Raw genomic sequence first — 23,076 nt, 5'->3', positions numbered from 1 at the left:
TGGGAAACCCTTAAAATCGTACCTTGTAGTAACGCCCTATAGCTTGGTAAGTATTGTTTTTATAAGTGTAATTAATTTTAAAATGTAGCTGCATTTTAGAAAACACAGAATCAGTTTGAATTTATAACTTCTCAACTGAAAATGGCAGGAATGTTTTATTGATAATTTTTTTTTTTTTTTGAGATGGAGTTTTGCTTTTGTTGCACAGGCTGGAGTGCAATGGTGTGATCTTGGCTTACCGCTACCTCTGCCTCCCGGGTTCAAGCGATTCTCCTGTCTCAGCCTCCTGAGTAGCTGAGATTACAGGCATGCGCCACCATGCCTGGCTAATTTTGCATTTTTAGTAGACAGGGTTTCTCCATATTGGTCAGGCTGCTCTTGAGCTCCCGACCTCGGGTGATCCACCCGCCTCGGCCTTCCAAAGTGCTGGGATTACAGGCGTGAGCTACTGCGCCCAGCTGATCATTTTTATTTTTACTGTATCTCCCTCCCTTGTGATGTTTAAAGTATAATTTTTTTCATTATTTGATCAAATAATTGAGGGCGAGTGCTCATCTAGTCTAAAGGCACCTCGTGTTGGCAGTACCTTCCCAAGGCAGGCACAAGTGGCTGCCTGGCGCATGTCCTCATGCTTTCTTGGGCACAGTAAGCAGTTGTCTCTGTCCTTCGTCACAACAAGCCCCACTGAGGAAACTCAGAGTGTTCACAGGACTCTAAATTAGAAAAATCCCTGCTGTGTGAACACAGATTCTGCAGGAAAGACTTCGTGATTTCATCACTGATTTATACGTGTGGATGCAGGCATTGGCACAGACTGTTCCATCCTTATGGTGTTTTTTGTTTTGTTTTCCTTTTGTGATCTGTAATCACTACGTGTAGGTCATTTGTGTTCAGCATTATTTTCTCCTGTTCTTTTTTCCCCTGCCGTTTTCTTTTTCCCTTATCTGTTGTTCAGGTTCCTAGGATAACCAGTGTATGGCCAAGGACGCCTTTCCGACCACTTTTTTCTACCATACAAACAGCTTCTCTGCTCAGCTCTCATCCTTTTGAAGCAGCCATGTTTGGGGTAGCAGGGGCTATGTATTATCTGTGTGAGAGAGCTTTTACCAGCAGGTGGAAATCCTCAAAGGTTGGCCTCTTTCTGCTGGGTCTGGGATTATTTCATTCTCTGTATCTCTGACGGTGACACCTCAACTGTTGCGCTCTCTGAGAATTAACAGCTTAGATAGCACTTTGCTTCCAATCATTGATTGCACTCTTGTGCAGGATGCACTGATCATGCTGTGGTCTCAGTTGAAGGGGAAATAACTGGGAAAGGACAACAAACTCAAAATGCAGCATCAGATAAGAGGGACCTGTGGGTGTTTGTCTCCTCAGGTGATCTAATTGTATAGCAGGGACAGTGCTGCCATCTTTCTCTGTGTGCAGCAGGCAGTCTGAGCCTGTGGGATGCATTGCTCCTAGGGCCTCCCCCCACAACCAGAAGACTATTTGCTCACTTATTCCGTGGGCAGAGCAGCCTCCTGCCAGGCCAGATAGCCATGGTGGACTCCACCTGCCCACAGACACCTGCACGCCCAGGGCATGGGCTCAGGAAATCTGTGTGTTCCCAGCACCTGGCATGAAGCTGTGTTATGACAGTCAGGGTGTATGGTACTTCTCTGCAGAGATAAAATTTAAGTTTTCTTTTTATTGATGTGGCTATTTTAAATAATTCTGTATTATATTACTGTTTTTTGAGGGTTTTTTTACACAGAATAATACACCATTATTTGAACCTTCACATTTCTAAGTGAAATAAAAAGCTCTAGGACCACATCAGAACTTCTGCTGCTACCACGTAGCAGGTGTACAGAGCAGCCTTTGTGCCACAGCAGGCAGGGTCTGGCTCTCTAAGGCCCTGGATTTACTAACCCTGTCCTTGACAGATGACCCTGCAGCTGGTTTCTTGGTTATTCTTTCTTACCCATCTTAGTATAGAAAGGAGACTCAATGTAAATAAGACATAACACATTTCTTTCTCTGATCTTTGTCATGAAATGCAGGGGAAATCTCTGTCCTTTTTTTCGTATTTTAGATGTGCCCTTGGTCAGCACATGGTCAGGTGCCAGGTGGCTTTTTAACTCCTGTCACTCCTGCCCCTATTGAAGAAACTGCTGGCATTTTATTAATTCTCCCCAAACAGAGATATCTGTACACTAAGGCCGTATGCCACTTTAGGAAAAGAAAGGATTCACTTTGAGTTTTATAATTGGTTGAGAAGAGTAAACTTAATAGTTGCTATTTTTATTTAAATTTGCCTCTCTTTGATTTATTAAAAACTCAAAAAGCAATGGTTGTTTTGGGTAATTTTCAAATACCAGTTACTTATTTATGAAGTTTTTACTAATCATGGACACTGTATAAAAGATGACTGTTCCCATTTCTCTCTGTGGCACAGTAAGCAAAATTTTACGTTACGCTGTCTCATCTTTGTGCTATCTAACTCTCCCCTTTTGAATGGCAAAATATAGCCAGAATAGTATCAAAAATACTCAGCAGTTTTAGTGACGTGCATAGAAGTAAGTTTAAAGTCTTATAGCACATTATTGTCTTCATTAAAGCTCTCTAAGATTTAGCTTTCCTTTCCTGAATTTGGGAGTCCCATTGCCACATGGACAAGCAGGGAACTAGAGTTGTGCTAGTGTGGTCCTTCACCCGGCCACGTCTGGCCACTCAGATGGGCCGGACACTTGCAGTAGGAGCCCCAGGCAGTGGCATATTGGGAAAGGGCTCTTGTTCTCACTGCAACCTTGAGTGCCCTCCACATTCCAGAGCACTAGTAGCTCTGCAAGATCTGTGCAAGGTTAATTTGGCTTTGGAGATGTCAAATTAATATTTTTATAAACTGAAAAAAATAATTAAAACTATTCTAGTAACTATCATTTTCTTTTATGTTGCATTAAAGTTTTGTTGTCCTTGGGAAAATTCCAAAATTAAAACATTAGCATTTGACCGGATGGAAATTATTTCACTAAAGGGTAGTCTGCTTGAATTTTTTTTTAAAAAGATCAAGAAAACAAACAAAAATCCACTATTTTTAAATTATATCTCATGATGGCTAGGCATGGTTGCTCACACCTGTGATCCCAGCATTTTGGGAGGCTAAGGCTGGCGGATCAGTTGAGGTCAGGAATTTAAGACCAGCCTGGCCAACATGGCGAAGCCCCATCTCCACACAAAAGTTATCCAGGTGTGGTGGTGCGTACTTGTAATTTTAGCTACTCAGGAGCCTGAGGTACAAGAATCACTTGAACCCAGGAGGCAGAGTTTGCAGTGAGCCAAGATCGTGCCACTGTTCTCCAGCCTGGGTGACAGAGTGAGACCTTGTCTCAAAAAATGAATAAATAAATAAATTATATCCCATGAAGTACTGGATTTTCATGTGGGTCAAAGCAGTGAATTGAAAGTATGCTTTGCCAAGCCCTTTTGTGACTCAAGACTGAAGAGAGGGAGGTGCAAGCTGCCAGGTCTGTTGTGCCATGCTAGCGTATCTCTACAAATGAAAAAAATCGCCATCTGCCTGAAGGGTTTACAGCCCAGCTATCTACGTTATAAAGACAGTTAAATTTGGTACTGTTTGCTGTCTTCTTAGCATGCACAAAAGCAAGTCTGATTATCTGGTTATTTGCTACATAATAAATCTAGTAGTGTTTACCTGATTATGTGCTAGACTCCCACATTATTTTGTTACAGTATAGCCATTTTGTCATAGTTAGCCATCAGAAAGTATACCCTAGTCATACTCATCACTGATGAATAAAAATAATAGCAAAACTTCTGAAATACATTAAAAGCTGAGAAATGCCATCATTCAGTTGTGTTCAGCTAACACTACTTACTTAGTGCACGGTTCGAATGGCCCAACCTTCAGAAAGGCAGTTTATTGCTCCCAATTAACGCTACTCTTTTCTGAAGTTGGAGCAAAACAGAGCAGATACGAATACGCCAATTTAATCCTATCATCTCTGAACGTAGTTCCTGTTTAAAGAGAAAACTATGATCGTTGATTTTTTAAATGAATATTTTAAGCATCTTAGAGCCTTAATCTTTCTGGATAAACTCACTCACCTGCCCTTTTATACTAATAAGCGCCTCATCTTAAAAATTCAATTGCAGGATTTTTCTGAAAGCATTTTTAAGCAAATGTAATTTCCTTAAGTTAGTTTGAACAGAGATGGTTTTGTATTGATTTTTAGTAAAATGTAGTCGTTCTTCAGACTACTGTTTTAAGTAAAATGCTAATGTTTGACAAGTTTGCAACCTAGATTTATTTTTGTTTTTCTCTGATTGAAAGACAGAACTGATTGTTAAAGCTCTATAAACTGACTGCATTCATAGTCCTGTGTTTTCTCACTGGCGTGTTGGATTCCAGAATGCCTGTGAGCGATGCTGTTGGGTGTGTGTGGGAGTGAATTATAATGTGTTTGTGCTGAGAACATTCAGTTTCAGTGTCACTGCACCACAATGGCCCCTTGCAGCCTGGCAGGGTCCGAATGCACAAGACTGTTCTGTCTTTCTCTGAGATCCACCAATCAAGTGCGGGGCCGGATGGGGAGCGGATGGGTGTGAGGCTCTTATTCAGTGAAATCAGTTACATCAACATCTTCCGCAGCTGCTGGTAGGGAAACCATTAACACAAGACAGCCAACATAAATATTTATTGTGAAATTCTTTTACATTTCTCTAGTCTTTCCAGTGCTGACTATTATTGTTGAAAGTAAAAACAGAAATCATAAATCTAGAGAACTGTGGGGCAGCCTGGAGAGACTGCCTTTTGGATATAAATGGCTCCAGCAGTTTCATGTTCCAGTTTCACTCATACCATTAGGATTTGTAAAGGTGTGCTGATGTAACTGATCACTAAATAATGCTTCTCAGTAAAAATTACTAACCATATTCTTTTGGCTATTCTGGGTACCACAAACCAGTTTTAAAAACAGGGCCAGGCCGGCCAGGCACAGTGGCTCATGCCTGTAATCTCAGCACTTTATATAGGAGGCCAAGGTAGGTGGATCACCTGAGGTCAGGAGTTGGAGACCAGCCTGACCAACCTGAAGAAACCCTGTCTCTACTAAAAATACAAAATTAGCCGGGCGTGGTGTCGCATGCCTGTAATCCCAGCTACTCAGGAGGCTGAGGCAGGAGAATTGCTTGAACCTGGGAGGTGGAGGTTGTGGTGATCCGAGATCGCGCCATTGCACTCCATCCTGGGCAACAAGAATGAAAGTTTGTCTCAGAAAAAAAAAACAAAACAAACAAACAAAAAAAAAAAAAACAGGGCCAGGCTGGGCATGGTGGCTCACGCCTGTAATCCTAGTACTTTAGGAGGCAGAAGTGGGTGGATCACTTGAGCCCAGGAGTTCAAGACCAGCCTGGACAACATAGTGAAACCTGATCTCTGAAAAAAATTTAGCTGGGCATGGTTGCGTGTACCTGTAGTCCCAGCTGTCTAGGAGGCTGAGGTGGGAGGATCACTTGAGCCCAGGAAGTCAAGGCTGCACTGAGCCGTGATCGTGCCACTGCCCCCAACCTGGGTAACAGAATGTGACCCTGTTGTCAAAAAAAAAAGGACCAATGTAGATTTACCTTTTATCTATTGGTATATAGTGTACAACATAACACTATTTTTTTTTCATAAGCATACGAGAAAACTGACATAAAATTGGTTTAGAATAAAATTTTTTTCAATATTTTAAGCATAGATATAAAGCCCTGCTTAACAGAATAGTTACTTGAGTCAGAATACCTGAGCAAATGTGAGGAACTTTCATTTATTGGAAATTTCAGCAGATCACTCGGTCCCCAAATGTTTTTTGCCATCTGTAGTCTTAGTGTGATTAGAAATGATGTGGTCCCCAGAGGGAGCCAGCTCTTCCCACTGGTCATTGGGAAACCTCTTTTCTTCTCTGAAGCTACTAATCAGGTGTCTGATCTGAAGGAAAATTTTGTGCTTCCAGAACAGTGGGTGGGAGTCTCTTATTCATGTGACATTTTGAATTTCAGGAGGAATTCTGCTACCCAGTGGAATGCCTCGCTCTTACTGTGGAAGAAGTGATGCATATTCGCCAGGTCCTGGTGAAGGCAGAGCTGGAAAAATACCAACAGTATAAAGACATCTACACCGCCTTGAAAAAAGGAAAGGTAGTGCTGTTTAAAGTTGATTGATCAGAAGAGTAGAAGAATGGCCAGTCCCATGCAAGGTCTCCTGAAGGAGTTATCTGCTAGCCATATGGCAACATGTCTTTGAGGGGATTTGGGAGGTGTGATGTTCATATCCTAGCAGACAGTGCCTGTGCTGCCTCGTTCACAAGAGGGGGCATTTTTGTTTTTCCCTTAAAAATCAAAACTGGCCGGGCGCGGTGGCTCACGCCTGTAATCCCAGCACTTTGGGAGGCCGAGGCGGGTGGATCACAAGGTCGAGAGATCGAGACCATCCTGGTCCACATGGTGAAACCCCGTCTCTACTAAAAATACAAAAAACTAGCTGGGCATGGTGGCGCGTGCCTGTAATCCCAGCTACTCAGGAGGCTGAGGCAGGAGAATTGCCTGAGCCCAGGAGGCGGAGGTTGCGGTGAGCCGAGATCGTGCCATTGCACTCCAGCCTGGGTAACAAGGGCGAAACTCCGTCTCAAAAAAAAAAAAAAAAAAAAAAAAAAAAAAAAAAAAATCAAAACTGGAAGGTTTTCAAGCAACCATAACAAATAACGGTATGCCTTCATAAAATCATGTGTGCATTTAGTCATTACACTTTTAAAGGATCTGTAAAGAAAATGTATCTGAGAAACAAAGGAGGGTTTTTCAGAAACCTTCCATGATGAGGAGAAACTTGAGAGCTGTGGCCTTTTATTATCTTTTGAGATAAAATTATAATTAAATACAGAGCTACATTATCAGCATCACAGAGCCCACTGCTATAAACGGGATTTCTGAATTATCTTCCTCTTCCTGTCTATTCAGCTTCCCCATATATAGATGTTAAGCATATTCAAACATGGATATTAGGAAGTTTGCTATTAGCAATGCTTCTTTTTTTCTCTTAAATTTGTATTTTTTAGCTCTGCTTTTGTTGCCGAACCAGGAGGTTTTCCTTCTTCACTTGGTCTTATACTTGTCAGTTCTGTAAGAGGTAAGGTATTTTGTAATTGATGAAAAGACAAATATAACAGTTGTAAGAGAATTAGCCCTTCCTTATCTCACCATTTTTCTACGCAGGAATAAAATTAGAAATGACCCATTCAGTTGTTACCTTGTGCTGTCCTTGCAGGTTAGGAACATTGATTTTCTCAAGAGAGGGAGCCAAACATTTATTTGATATTGAACCTAGAAAATGTTTCTCTGTATGTTATTTATTTTACCTAAGATCATTCTAATAATACGTCATGTTTGAACAGAAAAAAATAAGATGTGATTACCATGCAATCCCCAGATAGACAAATAACAATCCAAACAGATGTTAGTTGATTCTTTTATAGGAGACAATATAAGAGTTAAATTCTGTAGATTATATTTTTGGCAATTTGCAGCATGTCAATGTGTTACGTTCTAATAGAAGAAGGGAGAGTTTTACAGTTTATTGTAGAAACTTAGAACTGTACTGCCATAGGCTTCTTTAACTCCCAATTGCATCCATTGTATCATACCAAGTAACATTTATGATTTTGTGTACAGGCCGGTGTGCTCACAGTGTTGCAAAAAGGTAAGCTAAGCTTGGTTCAGTTATATTTGTGTTTGTTTTAGTGACTGCCTCTTTAACAGTACTGCTCATTGTCAGTGTTGTTTGGAATAATAGATGCGGCTGCCATCCAAGCCATACTCCACTCTTCCTATCTTTTCACTGGGACCTTCTGCTCTGCAAAGAGGGGAAAGTAGTGTGAGGTCAGATAAACCCTCCACTGCCCATCATCGGCCACTTCGGAGCATTGCCAGGTAAGCAAGGGGCCTGGGTTGTCAAACCATCCTTTGCAGAAGAATAGTTCTACTCTTGAGGACTGTGGTGGCTCGAGGGGTTTTTGTTGGTTAGTTTGTTGGTTGTTTGGTTTTAATACAGTTTTAGACTTGCACACAAATCTCCAAAACTTCCACAAAGGTAACTTTTCAAAGGAAAATGGCTAGGTACTTTTGAAGGATACTTTCATCACATAGTTTAAATGTTTTTCTACTTTAGAAACAGCTATTTTACTGTGTCCTATAAGAGTCATCTTTAAAACTGACCTTGTTTTCAATGGAGTTGGAAATTGGAATGTAACAGTCTCATCCTTCTTTCCTCCTTGCCTAGTTTTAAAAGAAATATGTTTAATCCTGTTTACAATGTTCTGCCATGGCTTTGATTGACTTTACTATTGTAAAGGCAGAAATAAAGCTTTATGCCAAAAGCTGAAAATGAAGGAAAAAATATCACCTGAGTATCAGTCCTTTTGCATTTGGTGCAGGGTAAGATTAGTTCTGGGCCTTAAAAAAGATGGAAGGAGGTAGGCCAGCTCGAGCTTCAAGCTGGCAGGGCCGAGAGGCTGGGCTTTGATGCACCAACCACATGCCATGGCTCTGTGGACAGCAAGACAAGGAAACCATAAGCCCAGAATGAACGTTGTGCCTGTGCTTGTGCTCCCTCCTCTGAAACCTCTGGGTGTGAATCATCAGTGAACTTGAGGCAGTGCAGGTAGCAGCTGCTGCAGTTTTCCATACTTACTCTGAACCTGCTGTAGACTACCTGTTTATATCCTGTTTGGTTTAATTAAAATAGTAAATGAGTAGATGATTCCTAGTTATCTCAGACATTCCTGAAAACCTCTATTATGATGTTGGTCTAGTTAACTCCAGCTCCTTGGAATCCCAGTAAATAATCGCACAACTACAGGGAATTGTTGGAGAGGGAGAGGCTTGTTTGTTAAATACATAAATGATGAGAAAACTGGTCAAAAGATAATTTTTAGGATGTGTCCTGGGATTAAGATAAATTTATTTGAATTTCCTATAGTCTGACCAGCCATCTGCAGTTAGCTAATGTTCATTGGGAATCAGGTGAATACTCTATTTTCCAAGAATTCTAGAAGGTTGGTTAAGAGTTTTTAGTTTAGTTTTTTTTTTTTCCCCTAATAAACAGTTTCTTTATTTTTCCTCTTCCTCCTCCTACTCCCTCCCCTTCCTCCCTCCTTCTTCCTCTTACTCCCTCCTCTTCCCTCCTCCCTCCTCCCTCTTCCCTCCTTCCTCTTTCCTCCTCCTCCTCCTTTTTCCTCCTTCTCTTCCTCCTCATCTTCATCCCTGGTCAACTTTAGCAGGACCCTTTGTGGCATCAAACTTTCCTTTCAATTTTTAGTCAGCAACATCCTTCTCATACTTTTCCTTCAGCTTTGCCACCTTAGTGATGTAAGGCTGCTTTTCACTGGCATTTAACTTGTTCCACATCTCACCCAGCTTTTTTGCTACACCTCCAATAGAGATGCCAGGGTTTGTGAATTTGATCTTGGGGTGGAATTCTGAACAGAGGAGGAAGAATCCAGACAGTAGCCTTTTGGGAGCATTAGGATCCTCCTTCTTGCCTTCCTTATCTGGTTTATAATCCTTCATTTCCCAGTGATAGCATACTTTATGACTTTATCCACCTTTACCATTTCATCAAATTTAGACTTCTCTTTTCCAGACATTGTCTTCCACCTCTCAGAGCACTTCTTGGAAAATTCTGCAAGATTGACAGAGACCTCTGAGTTTTTCTTCTTATGTTCTTCTCTGCACATCTGCACAAAGAAGCCATAAGCAGACATCTTGCCCTTTGGTTTCTTGGGGTCACCTTGGGTCATCCTGACTGTATTGTTTGATAGTCTGGGCAGCATCTGTTTTTTAATAAGACATGTTTCCTGCTTTATTTTCTTTTCTTTCTTTCCTTTTTTTTTTTTTTTTTTTTTGAGACAGAGGTTTGCTCTTGTCACCCAGGCTGGAGTGTAGTGGTGCCATCCACTACAACCTCGGCTCACTCCAACCTCTACCTCCCAGGTTCAAGTGATTCTCCTGCCTCAGCCTCCAGAGTAGTGGGGATTATAGGTGCACACCACCACGCCCAGCAAATTTTTTTTTTTTTTTTTTTTGTATTTTTAGTTGAGACCATGTTTTGCCATGTTAGCCAGGCTCGCTTTGAACTACTGACCTCAGGTTATCTGCCCTCCTCAGCCTCCCGAAGTGCTGGAATTGCAGGTGTGGGCCACCATGCCTGGCCCCCTGCTTTCTTTTCTAAGTAACATTTTTGAGGCTTGTCTCAAATAAATTTTTTGGAAGAACATGTAATTAAATCACTCATCCATTCCATGATATTTTGACAAATTTACCTTTTTTTAACACGTATTTTCTTAATACTGCAGTAGACCTGTAAGTAACAATGCTGGGCTTGTGTTTTGTTTTCGATCGTTTTTCCCCCAGGTTCTCCTCAAAATCTAAGTCTATGGACAAATCAGATGAAGAACTCCAGTTTCCCAAAGAGTTGATGGAGGACTGGAGCACCATGGAGGTGTGTGTGGACTGCAAGAAGTTCATTTCGGAAATCATCAGTTCAAGCCGGCGCAGTCTGGTGTTGGCCAACAAAAGGGCCCGATTGAAAAGGAAAACGCAGTCTTTCTACATGTCCTCGCCAGGCCCCTCGGAGTACTGCCCTTCGGAGAGGACGATCAGTGAGATCTGAGCCTCGTGCCTTTCAGCTGCTTTTGTGCTCAGAGTCAGTGTCCGTGCGCAAGAACACTGAGCCGGGCTGGCTCTCCTTTCTGTGGTTTTATTTAATAGGCTTGAATTTGCATTAGATCAGATTTTTGCTGCATCACATTATTCCACAGATTGAATGCTGTGTTCATATCGATTGATGATACGTGACAGGTCCGCCAATTGCTTGTTTGCACTGAGAGAGGAGAACAGTTTGAAACTTGCTTTTGTGTGTGTGTGTGGCTTTGGAAGCCAGTAACTTCTTCCTTAGTTCAGTTCTTTGCTATTCCTCGAATAATCTCCTGACTAAGGCAAAAAAAAAAAAGCTTCTCTTGTGAGAACCAGTCTAACAGAGATGCCGATGTCAGCACAGCCCTAAGCAGTAAGTCATATTGGCATTTCCATGTGACTGTGTTTCTATCCCGTGTACAGAGAGATCCAGAGCCCTACAATGCCAGGACCTGGGGGCTCACAGCACAGAACCTAGAAGCACCTGCTGACACTTTCCAACCGATTTTTAAATTATTATTGCTTGGAGATAAAAATTACGTAAGGGACTTTATGCCTGCATTCTAGTGCAGAACATCTAAAGAGCTGTACACCCACAAGGGTGACTATTTCCCGAGAGGCCATGTTGTCACAGTGCCCTGGATCAGTGTCTCCTGAGTGGGTGACAGGTCTTCATGTCCTATCTTGAATGTATTATGGTTACTAATAGTTTTATAATGGTGGTCTAAGAATTAAAGTTTTATGGGAGTTTCAGGACAAAGGAAGGCTAAAAGTTTGTCAAGAAGTTGAGCACATTTTGGTTACCTATGAGAAGGGTTGCGACAGTGTAGAGTGGCATCTCTTGGCCACGCTGCAGAAATGAGCTGGAACTCATGTGTTTTCAACTGCATTTTTCATAACTTTATAATACATCCATCTCAACTAAGCCACAATTTGTTACATGGGGTCTCAAACTGAAATTTATTTTTATAAATGAATTTTAAAAGAAAAAATATCTACTGCTTTTAACATGAGAAGAAAACCTGCTGACAGGCAATATTTTTAGGGTGCTTTCTGCACTAGTTTTCCTTGTAAATGACTTGAGTGAGTAGGTTGGGTTTCTGATGAAAGTAGACTGGAGGGTAGTATTGTATGCCTCAAATGTCTCAGCCCATACTATGGGCTGTACGTTATTTTGGTATGCTTACAAATGACCAACCAACTAAGTTGCCATTAATGTTCGGAAAATTAATGTTCTGTTAATGTACATGCACAGTAATTTCCTGAAAGCCATAGGACATGACTGTAGTCAGCTCCATGATAGCACCGTTTCATGAGAGGCATGGCAGCTGCATTTCATACCACATCAAAATACAGTAACATTTCTATACTAAACTAACAGTAATACCTCAAAACTGCTCCGGTAGTAGTTTTTAATGGATTTAAATTACAGTTTAGTAAATGGCTTAAAATTACTTATGAAATAAACTTTACCAGTTGACTAAAATAATGCATGTTAACAGTTTGTCTGTATTTGCATGTAAAAATGGGCCACCAGAGAACCCTTACTGATTACTTAAGTGTTTAAATTATTTTAAAGACCCTGTTTAAGAGCTTTAAGAATTATACTGGGTGAATCTCATTTATAAAACTTCCTAAGAGACTATCTGAACTCTATACTCCAGACAGTTAGGTGGGAGTATAAATTTACTCCCTTGATGACCCCAGGCTTGAGTTTTTAAAATGACTACCCGGAAGGGCACAAGGGGGAGGAAAAGGTCTTTGTATATGTATATAAATATGCACCTAGGAGAATGTGCTTTTTAAAATAATGACTACTGTTTTTATTAAAAAATAAGAAACTACACCCCCAAAATAAGACTTTCATTCACATTCACAAAGCAAACATCTAGTAAATCTCTTTCACTTCAATTTATGATGCTGTATGGGATGAGTTGGGCATTACGATCACCTCTTATCACAGCATAGAACATACATTCTTCAATGGCATTAACAGAGTATGCCAGGTGCATTAAAGAAGTCACGTGGAAGGTGCGTTCACACGAAACAATCTGCAGAAAGTGTGTAAGAAAGGGGACATGGCACAGTTAAAGTCGTAGACATCAAATGACTGTCATTTTTTGTTGCCAAAACAAAGTCTTGCATTTAACCCCCCTTTGTACCACCTCCCTCAACACTTCTAGGTAATTTCCACAGGGTAATTCACTAAGAACTTGTGGAGCTTGGTTTTAAAATCCTTAGCCTACTCTGATTGAGGCGTAGCTTCCTGTTCTTCCTTCCTTGTCCTGATTTCTTGTTCAGCTTTTACTTCTAATCCAACAACAAAAAAAAAATGTCTGGCTGGTCTCAGCTAGAGTCTGATGTGTCTTAGAGCATGTGTGCATATCTGAACCATCACTCTTACTCTCGTCTCGGCTCCCTCCAGGCCTGAGCACCAGTTCCTTTTGTCCCATACATCATGGAGTCACACTATTAGGAAACCTGTGCTTCCCTCTCCATGGCTTAACTCTCTGTCAGTGTTGGAGTACATAAGAATGCTTGTAAATACTGTAATATATTTATTAATATTTGAAAGGAATTCATTCAGTGAACAGTGGGAATTAACTCTCCCAAGGCAAGTGAAAAATGATTGATATGTACATTAATTTAACAATCTTACTGGATTTTAATTCTTAAGTATTTCAAATTAAATGAGAAAGTGGTTATGTAGGAGATTTAAAATAATCTTATGTTTAAAGAGATTCTGTTATTAGCACCATGAACTTGTACTATGAAATTTTTAAGCCTTTTATTTTTCTAACTATATTAATATAGGACTGGATTTTAGGTGTTATATAGGAAACACAAAAGTTTTAAATTATGTTGCTGTTTGCTAAAGCAAAATAGCAGAAAATTTTGTACATGCAAAATTGTTGAAGGACCACAGAGAAATGTGTACTACTGACGGGGCTTTTACTTGGCTTCCTGCATGTGTAAAAGTCGAGGTATTGCTGGCATTCAGGCTGACATGATGGTACTGAATGTTTTCCATTAAAGTCTCCTATTTTAAAATTTATCTAGGGAAAAATAAAATGGCTTTCCATCATACCTTCTGTGTTGAGTTCCTATCATAAGACCGTGAAGTCTTTTGGTAACTAGCTGTCAGAAGTCATCTCGGTTGGGAAGGCAGAGTACTTTTATCATCAGCAGCCTGATCTTTGAAGAAATACAGTGTAGGCCAGGTGTGGTGGCTCACACCTGTAATCCCAGTACTTTGAGAGGCAGGTGGATCACATGAGGTCAGGAGTTCAAGTGATTCTCATGCCTCAGCCTCTCCAGTAGCTGGGGTTACATGCGCACACCACACCCAGCTAATTTTTGTATTTTTGTACATGGTGGCCAACATAGTGAAATCCCATCTCTACTAAAAACACAAAAATTAGCCAGGCATGGCGGTGTGCGCCTGTAATCCCAGCTACTGGGGAGGCTGAGGCACAAGAATCACTTGAACCCAGCAGGTGGAGATTTCAGTGAGCTGAGATCGTACCACTACAGTCTAGCCTGGGTGACAGAGCAAGACTCCACGCCAAAAAAAAAATGCAGTCTGCAAGGAACGCCCTGGAAAAATTAACATGTTGCCACCACATGTGACTCTGCTGTGTTATCAAGCAGCCATGAGTAGGAGAGTAAAATTCTGTAAAGAGTATATAGCATTTTATTATGTCATATATGTGGAGAAAAATCCTGTGGGAGATGGATGACGCTTTCTTTCACAACTTCACGGAGGCATAACTGATAAAGCAGAAAAGCCCACATAGCTCAATAAGCAGTCCGATATTGGCATTCCCATGTGGCCATGTTTCCATCCTGTGTACAGAGACATCCAGAGCCCTGCATGCCGGAACCTGGGGGCTCACCGCACAGAACCTAGAAGCGTCTGCTGACACTCTCCAGCTGATTTTTAAATTATTTGATTGGGGATAGAAATTACATAAGAGACTCTATGCCTGAGTCCTAGTGCAAAACATCTGAAGAGCTGTGCACCCACAAGGGTGACTGCTGCCCCAGCCATGCACAGGCATGTCTCACCCCATGACATGTGGCTTGTGGCGCTTCACAGGTGCTGAGTTTTTACAGGTGCTGAGTGTGGCAACCCTGCAGCAGGCAAGTCAGTTGGCTGCATTTTTCCAATAGCTTGTGCACACTTCGTGTCTCTGTTTCACATTTTGGTAACTCTCCCAACATTTCAAGCTTTTTCATTATAACGGTATCTGTTTGGTGATCTGTGATCTTTGATGTTGTTATTGTAATTGCTTTGGGGTGCCATGAACCATGCCCATATAAGATGGCAAACTTAATGGATAAATGTGTGTGTTCTGACCATTACCCTGTCTCTCTCCCTCTCCTCGGACTCCCCATTCCCTGAAATACAACAATGTGGAAATGAGGCCAATAACCCTACAGTACAGTGGCTTCTAAGTGTTAAGTGAAAGAAAGTCTAAAGTCTCACTTTAAATCAAAAGCTAGAAATGATTACGCTTAGTGAGGCAGGCATTCAAAAGCTGAGGTAAGCCCAAGCTAGACCTTTTGCACCGAACAGCCAAGCTGTGAATGCAAAGAAAAAGTTATTGAAGGAAATTATAAGTGCTACTCCAGTGAACATTAATGATAAGAAAGCAAGCTGTGTGGTGCATGCCTATAGTCCTGGCTCCTCAGGAGGCTAAGACAGGAGGATTGCTTGAGCCCAGGAGTTTGAGGCTGCAGTGAGCTGTGATCACACCACTGCATTCTGTTCTGGATGACAGAGCGAGAGTCCATCTTTAAAAAAAGAAAAAAGCCTTATTTCCTGATATGGATAATGTTAGAGTGGTCTGGATAAAGTTCAAACCAGCCACATTTCTTTAAGCCAAAGCTAATCCAGAGCAAGGCTCTAACTCACTTCAGTTCTTCGAAGGCTGAGAGAGGTAAGGAGGCTGTAGAAGAAAAAGTGAAAGCTAGCAGAGGTTGGTTCATGAAGTTTAAGGAAAGACACCATCTCTATAACAAAAGTGCAAGGTAAAGCAGCAAGTGCTGATGTAGAAGCTGCAGCAAATGCTCCAGAAGATCTAGCTGTGATCTTGAAGAAGGTGGCTACACTACACATTTGCAATACAGATGAAACAGAAGATGCAATGTAGGACTTTCATAGCTAGACAACAGCCAATGCCTGGCTTCCAGGCTTCAAAGACTGATGCTCTTGTTGGGGACTAATGCAGCTGATGACCTTAAGTTGAAGCCAGTGCTCATTTACCATTCAGAAAATCCTAGAGACCTTAAGAATGAAGCTAAATCTACTCTGCCTGTACCCTGTCAATGACTAACAAAGCCTCGACAGATGACAGCAGATCTGTTTACAGCAAGGTTTACTGAATGTTTTAAGCCTACTGTTGAGAACTGCTGCTCAGAAAAAAGATTTCTTTCAAAATATTACTGCTCATTGACAGTGCACCTGGTCACCCAAGAGCTCTGTTGGAGATGTACGAGGATGTTTTCATCCAAGATGTAAAATTGTTTTCATGCCTGCTAACACATCATTCTGTAGTCCATGGATAAAGGAGTAATTTTTACTTTTATTTAAGAAATACACTTCATAAGGCTTTAACTGTCATAGGCAGTGATTCCTCTTATGGATCTGGGCAAAGCACACTGAAAACCCTCAGGAAAGGATTCACCATTCTAGATGCCATTAAAAACATTGGTGATTCATGGAAGGAGGTCAAAATGCAACATTAACAGGATTTTGGAAGAAGTTCATTCCAGCATTCGTGGATTACTTTGAAAGATCCAAGACTTCAGTAGAGGAAGTAACTGCAGATGGGGTGGAAATAGCAAGAGAAGTAGAATTAGACATGGAGCCTGAGGATGTGACTGAACTACTGCAGTCTCATGAGAAAATGTAAATTAATGAGGTGTTGGTTCTTATGAATGAGCAATGTGGTTTTTTTTTTTTTTTTTTTTTTTTTTTTTTTTTTTTGTGTGTGTGTGTGTGTGTGTGTGTGTGTGTGTGTGTGTGATGGAGTTTTGCTCTTCTTGCCCAGGTTGGAGTGCAATGGTGTGATCTCGGCTCACTGCAACCTCTGCCTCCTGGGTTCAAGCGATTCTCCTGCCACAGCCTCTTGAGTAGCTGGGATTACAGGCATGCACCATCACGCACAGCTAATTTTGTATTTTTAGTGGAGACATTGGTCTCTACCATGTTGGTCAGGCTGGTCTCAAACTCCTGACTTCAGGTGATCCGACCACCTCGGCCTCCCAAAGTGTTGGGATTACAGGCATGAGCCACTGCACCTGGCTGCAGTGTGTTTTTTTTTTTTAAGAGGAAATCTACCAGTGGAGATGTTGTGAACATTGTTGAAATGGTAAAAGATTTAGAGTAGTGCAATACTTAGTTGATAAAGCAGCAGCAGGGTTTGAGAAGATTGACTCAAATTTTGAAAGTAATTCTGTGGGTACCATGCTATCAAACACCAGTGCATGCTACAGAGAAATTTTTCATGAAAGGAAAATGCGGTTGATGCAGCAAACTTCATTATTTCATAGAATATATCCCTCAACAAATATATTCCTAAAATATGAGCAGAGGAAAGTTCCTGTGTTTTTATGTTAACTAAGAATGCAAGGTTTACCTTCTGAATATCTTACACATTCCATGATGTTGAGTTTGATATTAATCCAGTTACATAAGCTGTTCCCTCAGTTGCCAGACATTTTTTAGGAGCCCCTTCCCCTGAAGTTCCACTGTGATATGTTTATGTTAAGACACTTGTGTTATGTGTCCAACTCATAATCCACATGTCCAGTGACTAAGTCCAAGTTACAGTCTTTGACTTGTGCTTCATGTATTCCAGATAGACACAGAATTTGGATACCATAAGTGGGAAAAGCTTTGGGTAACACATATTTAAATTTTTTCTTCCCAGCTCCAATTGAGGAAAGGATGTACAGTTGTAAATCATAGTCTACAATTTCATGAAGAAAACTACTTTTAGGAAAGGGCTTAATTGCACACGTGAGTTATTTAAAGACTCCTGGCCAGGCATGGTGGCTCATGCCTGTAATCCCAGCACTTTGAAGGCTTAGGCAAATGAATTCAGAGTTTCAGACCAGCCTGGCCAACATGGTGAAACCCCATCTCTACTAAAAATACAAAAAAAGCTGGGTGCGGTGGCTCAAGCCTGTAATCCCAGCACTTTGGGAGGCTGAGACGGGCGGATCACGAGGTCAAGAGATTGAGACCATCCTGGTCAACATGGTAAAACCCCGTCTCTACTAAAAATACAAAAAACTAGCTGGGCATAGTGGCATGTGCCTGTAATCCCAGCTGATACTCAGGAGGCTGAGGCAGGAGAATTGCCTGAACCCAGAAGGCAGAGGTTGTGGTGAGCCGAGATCACGCCATTGCACTCCAGCCTGGGTAACAAGAGCGAAACTCTGTCTCAAAAAAAAAAAAAAAAATAGCCGGACGTGGTGGCAGGCACCTGTAATCCCAGTTACTTAGGAGGCTGAGGCAGGAGAATTGGTTGAACCCGGGAGGCAGAGGTTCCAGTGAACTGAGATTGTGCCACTGCACTTCAGCCTAGGCAACTAGAGAGAAACTCAAGTCTCAAAGACTCCCGATACCACTGCAGAATGTGCATGTGCTCACACCCCCACACAATGCACACACATGCACACACACATTGATTATAATGCTAACAAAGGGTGTGGTGCTTCCCTCCTGTTAGCCAAAGGTGTGTAAAACCTCTCCGTTTGCCCACCAAAAAAGTTTAAGAGATAAGACCTGCTTAATATAAAACTCTGGGCCAGGCACAGTGGTCATGCCTGTAATCCCAGCACTTTGGGAGGCCGAGGTGAGAGGACTGCTTGAGTTCAAGACCAGCCTGGACAACATGACAAAAACCCATAAATACAAAAATTAGCAGGGTATGGTGGCACACACCTGTAGTCCCAGCTACTCAGGAGGCTGAGGCAGGAGAATTGCTCGAACCTGGGGGTGGAGGCTGCAGTGAGCTGCGAAAGTTCAGATGCAGCTATGTGGAAGACTGAGTTTGCACTACTATTTCAGCCCATCCTGTTAACATGCACATGGTGTCTAATACGTTAGCCATTAATGTGCAGGACACTCTGCAGCTGTGCTCCTGATACTGGTGACTGCCTTGAAGCCTGTTTGATGGAAGCTGACAGCAAGGGCTCCAGAACTGACAGGACAGTGCTCCTGAAATGTGGGGCATCTGGAAGTTTATGTCCTCAGGGCTTGAGAGCTGAAGCAGTATCAGTATATTTGAAACAACTCAGTGTTCACATTTATGTTGCCACCAAGAGGGCCAGATAGTGTGGGTTCCTTGCTGGGAATGCCCTCGCAGCTGCTGCAATGAGGCAGGTTGTCTGTGAATTCAGGAGAAGGAGGCGCTCTTCCCCTTTTGTCCTGATGACCAAAAAAAAAAAAACAACAACAACAACTCTGTAGATCCTTTCTCAGCAATTCCTAGTTTTCAAGTATCTGGAATGGCTCTAATTAAACTGCTCTGACATGGCAGAAACACAGCTACCTAACACTGGGACAGCTCCTGAGAATTTATGAATTTCTCTCTTCGATTTTAAAGCAAGAATGTTAGACTAGATGGTCTCTAAGGTCACTTTCAACTAGGAGAATCAGGATACTGTGTGAAACAACCAGTACTACACAGGCAACAAGCCACTTGTAGCCCAAGCCAACGTGACTTGAGAAACATCACGTAATCCAAGCCAGCCCTTCACTAAAGTGTGAAATTACTGATACTTCCTAAGCATTATTTCTGTGTTGATGACAAACTTGATTATGAATATTACATGAAAGCAAGAAAAGTGCAAAATGTGCTCACATATTCCAAACTGGAGGCAAAGGCAAATTCCGTTTTACTAGTTGCTATAAAGAATCTGAGTCCATCTCTCAAAAAGAAAAACCTCAGAGAGTTGACTATATTAAAAATGGATACAGCCCCTTACATTAGCTGTTTGGTGTTAGCAGCACCCTGTGTACCAGAAGTTCATCTCTGGATCTTGTTTGGAGGGAAAGACCTTTCCTGCCTTGGCCATAGCAGGCACCTGACGTTTTTGTTCCTACAGCATAGCGTGCGCTTCCTATTGGAGATAAAAGAGAAGCTGGTGACTGTTGGGTGCATGCACAGAGCAGGCTCTTCTCGTCCACTTGGCATATGTGGCAAACACGAGTTGCACTAAAAGGAAACACAAGTAAATACAGCTCTTATTCTCCAGCTTGGTCAAGGAAAGTAAGCACCACCGCAGGTATCCCTGAGATATGCGTCTCCCATGTTTATTAGTGAGCTCCCAGTGGGGAGACTCCTCTCTCTGGCCCTGAGGGCCAAAGACTCCATCACTGCCTGAACTCCTCACTAAATTTGATCTCTATGGCTGGCTTTTATTTAGAGCTGATAAAACACATGGCCATCCTTTCGCAGGAATTGCCCACAACCTCTTCCCTGACAGGCTGTCTCAGCTCTGTTTAAATGTGTCCGGGACACAGCAGACCTGATTCTCTACAAAGTGCCATCTTGGAATAGGTCAAAGAGTTGGGAGTCGTGCCCTCATGCCACTTCCTCCCATTGCTAACTCGCTGATGCGGCCCCCGCTGCTCTGTAGAGCATGCCTGCTCCCCCTGCCCAGTGGCTCCCTCGCGTCGCCTCTTCCCTGCTGCTCCTCCCTGCCACATGTCCCACTACTTATGCCTTCTGCATTTTATTTTTTCCATTGCACCACCTCTCATTCTACTACATTGTTCCATGAACACAGGCATCTTTGTCAGATAGCTTCACTTGCCGTATGCCCGGCTTCTGAAAATAATTGCTGGCATTTACAGATGATGAATAATTGTGGAGGGTATTAATGAATGAATGAGCAGGGTTATTATGGATATGAGAATAACTGATAAATACAAAGATGGAACCATCAAGATGTCTTGAACTGACATGGTGTGTTAACTGTGCACTGCAACAGATAAATGCAACATACAGCCCCGTGTCTTTTAAGTCAACAAATTACTGCAGCCCTAAAGTAGCTCATTAGAATGGAGAAAGCCAGGTCAGCAGCTCATGCCATAAGCATGGTTGACTTGTGCCAGTCTGGGCTTTCTACCACCCACTTGAAAAACGCCACTCGCCACACATTCCTCTTGGCTCTACCCACCACAAGAACACAAGTGGAGTGACCTGCACAGTCTGCCTCCCAACCTGGCTTTTCCCATTAACAAACTGGGAAGAACAGGGATGCTGAAGACTTGTCATCAAAGCTGCTTCATGAATGCAAAGGGTGTGTTTATTAGTTCAGAGTTTGTACTCATTAATTTTTTACTTCTTGCCTCTTTTAAGTGTGGTAGTTAACTCTTAAGAGTTATCATACAAGTTTTAATACTGCATGGCGAAAGAAAGAAACAGTAAAGAGACAACCTGCAGAATGGGAGAAAACATTTGCAAACTATGCAACCAGCAGGGGACTAAGGTCCAGAGTTTACAAGGAACTCAACAATAACAGCAGAAAAGCCCTGTAATAAGGTGGGCAAAGGACGGGAATAGAGATTTTTCAAAAGAAGACACATAAATGGCCAAAAAGCATATATTATGTTTCTTTTCTTTTTTATTGAGACAGGGTCTCACTCCTATCACCCAGGCTGGAGTGCAGTGACACAATCACGGCTCACTGCAGCCTTGACTACCTGGGCTCAGGTGATCCTCCCACTATGCCTCCTAAGTAGCTGGGACCACCGAGGTGCACCACTATGCCCAGCTAATTTTTTGTGTTTCTAGTAGAGATGGGTTTTGTCACCTTGCCCAGGCTGGTCTCAACTCCTGGGCTCAAGGAATGTCCTTCCCTTGACCTCCTGGAATGGTGGGATTACAGGTCCAAGCCACCACACCCAGCCCACCAAGCATATTTAATTTAATGTAATTTAATTATTTAATTTAATTTAGAGACCATCTCTCTCTCTGTGTTGCCAGGCTGGAGTACAGTGGTGTGATCTTGGCTCACTCCAATCTCTGTCTCCTGGGTTCAAGCAGTCTCCTGCCTCAGCCTCCCGAGTAGCTGGGATTACAGGCATGTGCCTCCACACCCAGCTAATTAAAAGCATATTTTAAAATGCTCAGCATAAGCCAGGCATGGTGACTCATGCCTGTAATCCCAGCACTTTGGGAGGCCAAGGCGGGCAGATCACGAGGTCAGGAGTTCGAGACCAGCCTGGCTAACAGCCTCTACTAAAAATACAAAAAATAGCTGGGCATGGTGGCAGTTGCCTGTAATCCCAGCTATGTGAGAGGCTGAGACAGGAGAATCGTTTGAACATAGGAGGCGGAAGTTACAGTGAGCAGAGATCGCACCACTGCACTCCAGCCTGGGTGACAGGGCAACACTGTCTCAAAAAAATAAAGTGTTCAACATCACTATCATCAGAGAAATGCACATTAAAACCCCGATGAGATACCATCTCATGCTAGTCAAAATGGCTATCATTGAAAAGTCAAAAAAATTATTGGCGAAGATGTGGAGAAAAGGGAATGCTTACATACTGTTGGTTGGAATGCAAATTAGTACAACCTCTGTGGAAAACAGTATGGAATTTTTTGGCTTCTTCTGTTTTTGCTTCTTTGGGACAGGGTCTCACTGTCTTGCCCAGGCTGGAGTGCAGTAGTTTGATCATGGCTCACTGCAGCCTTGAACTCCCAGGATCAGGTGATCTTTCCACTTCAGCTTCCTGAGTAGCTGGGATTACAGGCATACATCAGCATATTCAGCTAATTTTTGATCCAGCAATCCCACTTCTAGGTATCTACCCAAAGGAAAAGAAATCATCGTATCAAAAAATAGCTGCAATTTTGTTTATTGCAGCACTATTTACAATGCTAGAGACATAACCTGTACATCAATGGACTAGTGGTTAAAGAACATATGCCCGATGGAAGACTCCGAGGGTGGGAGAAAGGCGAGGCATGAGAAATGACTCAATGTATAATGTACACTATTGCGGTGATGGGTACACTAAAAGCCTAGACTCCGCTACTATGCGATAGATCCATGTATCAAAACTGCATTTGGTCAGGCATGGTGGCTGACGCCTGTAATACCAGCCCTTTGGGAGACCAAAGACAGGCATATCACCTGAGGTCAGGAGTTCGAGACCAGCCTGGCCAACATGGTGAAACGCCATCTCTACTAAAAGTATACAAATTAGCTGGGCATGGTGGCACACACCTATAATCCCAGCTACTTGGGAGGCTGAGACAGGAAAATCACTTGAACCTGGGAGGCAGAGGTCGCAGTGAGCCAAGATCGTGCCAC

The 23,076-nt window shown here is 42.3% G+C and overlaps 1 protein-coding gene across 4 annotated transcripts in view; it reads left to right on the top strand.

Annotated features, from left to right (window-relative positions):
* The window catches only part of SPIRE1 (spire type actin nucleation factor 1), a 218,219-nt gene extending 204,401 nt beyond the window's left edge, over window positions 1–13,818 (top strand). For 2 of the 4 annotated variants that reach the window (XM_039463522.2, XM_074383785.1), the window contains 6 exons: window positions 956–1,129; window positions 6,046–6,183; window positions 7,098–7,168; window positions 7,711–7,738; window positions 7,832–7,968; window positions 10,450–13,818. In XM_039463522.2, the coding sequence (XP_039319456.1) occupies window positions 956–1,129; window positions 6,046–6,183; window positions 7,098–7,168; window positions 7,711–7,738; window positions 7,832–7,968; window positions 10,450–10,708 (807 nt within the window). In that variant the 3' untranslated portion in view covers window positions 10,709–13,818. The remainder of the gene's footprint in view (window positions 1–955; window positions 1,130–6,045; window positions 6,184–7,097; window positions 7,169–7,710; window positions 7,739–7,831; window positions 7,969–10,449) is intronic. The other 2 variants (XM_039463524.2, XM_039463523.2) reach the window with 1 other exon arrangement.
* The last annotated feature ends 9,258 nt before the right edge of the window (window positions 13,819–23,076 follow it).

The sequence above is a fragment of the Saimiri boliviensis genome, chromosome 13 (assembly GCF_048565385.1).
Source record: "Saimiri boliviensis isolate mSaiBol1 chromosome 13, mSaiBol1.pri, whole genome shotgun sequence".
NCBI lineage: Eukaryota > Metazoa > Chordata > Mammalia > Primates > Cebidae > Saimiri > Saimiri boliviensis.
Note: the sequence above shows the minus strand (reverse complement) of the source record. Positions and strands in the feature narration are given on the sequence as shown.